The 4,228-nt window shown below is 41.0% G+C and overlaps 1 protein-coding gene across 2 annotated transcripts in view; it reads right to left on the bottom strand.

Moving 5' to 3' along the window:
• Window positions 1-4,228, bottom strand: part of LOC106868796 (neutrophil cytosol factor 2) — a 42,807-nt gene that overhangs the window by 21,219 nt on the left and 17,360 nt on the right. For both annotated transcript variants that reach the window (XR_008266478.1, XM_014914214.2), the window contains exons 3-4: window positions 2,862-2,970; window positions 575-712 (exon numbers count right to left, since the gene is read on the bottom strand). Coding sequence is in view for 1 of the 2 variants with exons in the window: in XM_014914214.2 (XP_014769700.1) it covers window positions 575-712; window positions 2,862-2,970 (247 nt within the window). In the remaining variant the exon portion in view is untranslated. The remainder of the gene's footprint in view (window positions 1-574; window positions 713-2,861; window positions 2,971-4,228) is intronic.

Genomic DNA, 4,228 nt, shown 5'->3' with positions numbered 1-4,228 from the left:
ATATATATATATATATATATATACATACACAAACATATACATGCATACACACACACACACCTTTACATATATACATATATGTGTATATATAAATTGGATGTGTAGGTATGTGTGTGTGTGCTTGTACAAATTTTGGAGTGGGTTTCATTATCAAATCATTTCACTTGTATATATCATCAATAAAGCGCCTATCCTTTAGAGTGAAGGTCAGGTTGTATGTTGCTCATATGCAAAATTCAATGCTACACAGTGGTGAAACAGGTACCCTGAATATAGAGGTTTAACAAAAGCTAGGAAGAAATAAGGAGAGCGTTGTTTATACACACAATGTTAGTGTGCATGAACAACAGAGTAGAAATGGAGAGACAAGAAAGCTGGATAGCTGGATGCAGACTATAACAATGTGATAGTAAGGGCTTTTTACAGAAAATAACGATGGAAGGGTTTTCATTTAAATCTAAATGCTTTAAAATAAAATGCTTTGTATAATGTAACCAGAAGCTAACTCTAGTAATTTGCCATCAAAAAGATTGTTAGAATTGACACAGAAAGTTGGGTTTTTTTTTTTACTTACCTGGACGGCCTGTAAAGATATTTTAAGTTTGTTGTTAAATTTGTCCTCCTGTTGAGCTCTGATGGCCATGTTTATTAAGATCTCTACTTGTTTCCAGTTGTCAGCTTTGGATTCAGCAACGGCTTGGTTGTGGAGAGCCTGAATGGGAAGAGACAAAGGGAGAGTGTGACATATGGACATAGTAGCCCCCAAGGGAGTAGGAAGAGCAGCAGGAAGTGAACACAGCATGAAAAAAATACCCCTTGGATGGAGTGGGGAGAGAGAAAATAAGGCAAGTGCAAAACGATGCACAAAGAAATTTGTTGAAGTAAATTTATTCAAAAGACAGGATCTTTTTTTTTTTCTTTTGACTTCTTGTTGAGCCCCTGATTAACCCTGATCCAGCAAGCCTATTGTGAAAGGTGTTCAAGTTATGATCATCCCATATTTCATTCACACATATTCTGATCCCCGTTCCTTGTGAGTACGCCCAAGCACTTTGCCACCATCTCCCGTTTGCACTCTTACTCACTCTCTCTCTCTGACTGAGTAACCATGTCTCTCCTCTGCAGCAAGACACTTGTTTCTGTTTCTCTATCACACTCTAATCTTTCATCACCTGGCAGAAGGTCACCTCCTCCTAATGCCCCCTCTCCTCTGCCATTGCGTAAAAAACATCCAGTCCACACTGGCATTTGGAAGGGCATCCAGCTGTAAAAACCCATGCCAAAACTGACCTCGCCTGTGCTAGTGCCAGTTAAAAAGCACTGCGTCCACTCTGTGGGGTAATTGGTGTTAGGAAGGGCATCGAGTCGTAAAAACCCTGCCAAAACAGACACTGAAGCCTGGTGCAGTCTTCTGCCAAGCCAGCCCCTGTCAAACCATCCAACCCATGCCAGCACGGAAAGCGGACGTTAAATGATGATCATGATGACGACAGAGTAAGTAGGACTACAATAACTAATACCTCCTGCCTTTTGGTTCAGCTTCAGATCAGCACATACAGAGAGATATGTGTGGGTGTATGAACAAAGAGAGAAAGGAATAATACTAAATGTAATCTTTCTATACTCTTTTATTTCATTATTTTACACAGGACGTATAAAACAAGGTGAACTCTGCAATTTTAAATAGAAAGAAAATCCTTATTCTCAAATTTTCACACCTGGCAAGACATAAAATACAACTAGGATGCATATAAAATATCTTTTTCTCATGACAATGAACTTAAAAGGAAATACATAAAAAGATTAAGATTTGAAAGAAAAACCATAAACTTGAAAATGCTAAACATTTTAGAAGAAAGCAAAAAAACTGTTCTAAATGACAAAATAAATAGAAAGAAATATCAGCCCAATCGTCTTTTTTACGTTCACTTTCCTATACTTGCACAAGTCAGACAGAATCTGTTGAGGAAGGACGCCCTTCCTGTCACCAACCCTTGTTTCCTGGCAAGGCAATATTTCCCCTTAGCTAAGACACATTTTCCATAGAAGACTAGAAGCAAATAACCTTGCTTGTACGGGGATGATGCTCCTTTACAAACATCCTGTGATGTGTAAAGGTTACACACAAACGCCCCCCTCCCCCCACATATGCTGTTCTGGACCCTTCTCTCATATTTTAATCTCATCTCTGACCATAAAGCCACCTTCCTTTCGATTGTGGCTCCACTTAGCTGAAGGAACTCCTTAATCTCATGAGCTTCACAGTAACCTCACAAGTGCTGGTGTCTTGGAAAGAAGTACCCAGTTCTCTCTGTAAAGTGGATAGAGTTGGGAAGGGCATCCAGCCATAGAAACCATTCTAAAGCAGACACTGGAGCAGGATTCAGTCCTTGGACCATTGAGATCCTGCCAAAGTGTTCAACCCAGGCCAGCATGAAGCATCATCCATTTATCTATATGTTCAGCAAGCTGTAGAAAATCTGCCTCGGTAAAGTCTGCCTGGTGGTCACAAGTGGAAAGTCTTAGATCATACATAGATCATTGGTTTGTTTGATCGGGTTTCATTTAGCGCAAAGTAGCAACACACAAAACATTTTCAAGTATAAATACTCAGGTAGGAATTAATAAGAGAAAAATTACAAATGGTCTAAAAATAGGTGGGGTAGGGGTCGCTAGCATAGCTAGAATGTGTGCTACCTGGGGCGGCCCTTCCTTTTGCCACCCCAGGACCCCACAAAAAACACAGCAGACCTAAAAGTGCCACCTGGGGGGGACGCCCCCCCCCCCACCCAGCTACACTAGTGGGTGGGGTTGAAGGCAGAGAGAAGCAAGTGGTATCAATAGGAATTACATATATTTACCTCTGTCAAATATAAAATCAGGTTCAATCCCAGAGGTCGGTAGTTGATATATTTCTTGTTACCCATCAAATGTATAGCTACTTCGTAACACTTGATTGCAGCATCACAACTGAAAAGAAGAATTTTAGTCAAATGAATCAACCACAGTATTTATTTTTTTTTTAAGCCTGGTACTTACTCCATCAGTTTCTTTTGCTGAACTGCTAATTTACAGGGTTGTGAACATGCCAATACTAGTTGTGAAGCAGTGGTGGGGGACAAACACCGACACAAAGACATGCATAATATATATATATCATCATCATTTTAACATTTGTTTTCCATGCTGGCATGGGTTGGACAGTTTGACAGGAGCTGGTCAGCTGAAGAGCTGCCCAGGTTCCCTGTCTGTTTTGGTTTCTATGGTTTCTACTGCTGGATACCCTTCCTAATGCCAACCACTTTATAACACTGGTGCATTTACCTGGCACTGGTTACAGGTGCTTTTCACGTGGCACCATGAACTTGCAAGGTTAAGAATACTCAGCTGGAAAAGGACACAGCCTGTATGCCAGAACAATCAGGATTTTACTTAGCCTGACGTGTCTTTTCAAGCACAGCAAACTGCCAGAAGCCTTGGTCTCCTGTCATCCCCTCTATGAGTCCCAACATCTGAAGATCCTTTCTCACCACTTCGTCTCATGTCTTCCTGAGACTACCTCTTCCACATGTTCCCTCTACAATTAGAGTTTGGTACTTCTTGATGTATCTGTCTTCATTCATATGCATTACATGGCCATATCAGTGCTGTTTTTTCTCTTGTATGCTACACACAAACGACAGGCTTCTTTGGTCAGCTCAAGGTTATAGTAGAAGACACCTGCCCAAAGTTCCACGTAGTGGAACTGAACCTGGAACCATGTGGTTGGGGAACAAACTTCTTACTGCACAGACACACCTTGAACAAAGTTAAAAAAAAACAATTTTTTTTTTTTTGTGGCAGGTGTAATTACTATCTATCTACTTATTTATATCTATATATTCTTACATATGAATATATATACAGAAATATTCATAAATATTCATGCGTAAGCTCGCAAGGAATGAAGCCAGTATGCTCCGCTGGATGTGTAATGTCAATGTGCATACCCGTCAGAGTGTAAGTATCTTGAGAGAAAAGCTGAACATAAGAAGCATCAGTTGTGGTGTGCAAGAGACACGATTGCGCTGGTTTGGACATGTGGTGAGAATGAATGAGGATAGCTGCGTGAAAAAGTGCCACACCCTAACAGTTGAGGGAACCCGTGGAAGAGGTAGGCCCAGGAAGACCTGGGCTGAGGTGGTGAGGCAAGACCTTCGTACATTGGGCCTCACCGAGGCGATGACTA

Source organism: Octopus bimaculoides, chromosome 21 (genome assembly GCF_001194135.2).
Source record: "Octopus bimaculoides isolate UCB-OBI-ISO-001 chromosome 21, ASM119413v2, whole genome shotgun sequence".
NCBI classification, from domain to species: domain Eukaryota; kingdom Metazoa; phylum Mollusca; class Cephalopoda; order Octopoda; family Octopodidae; genus Octopus; species Octopus bimaculoides.
The sequence above is the reverse complement of the archived record's forward strand: the minus strand, read 5'-3'. Positions and strand labels throughout refer to the sequence as shown.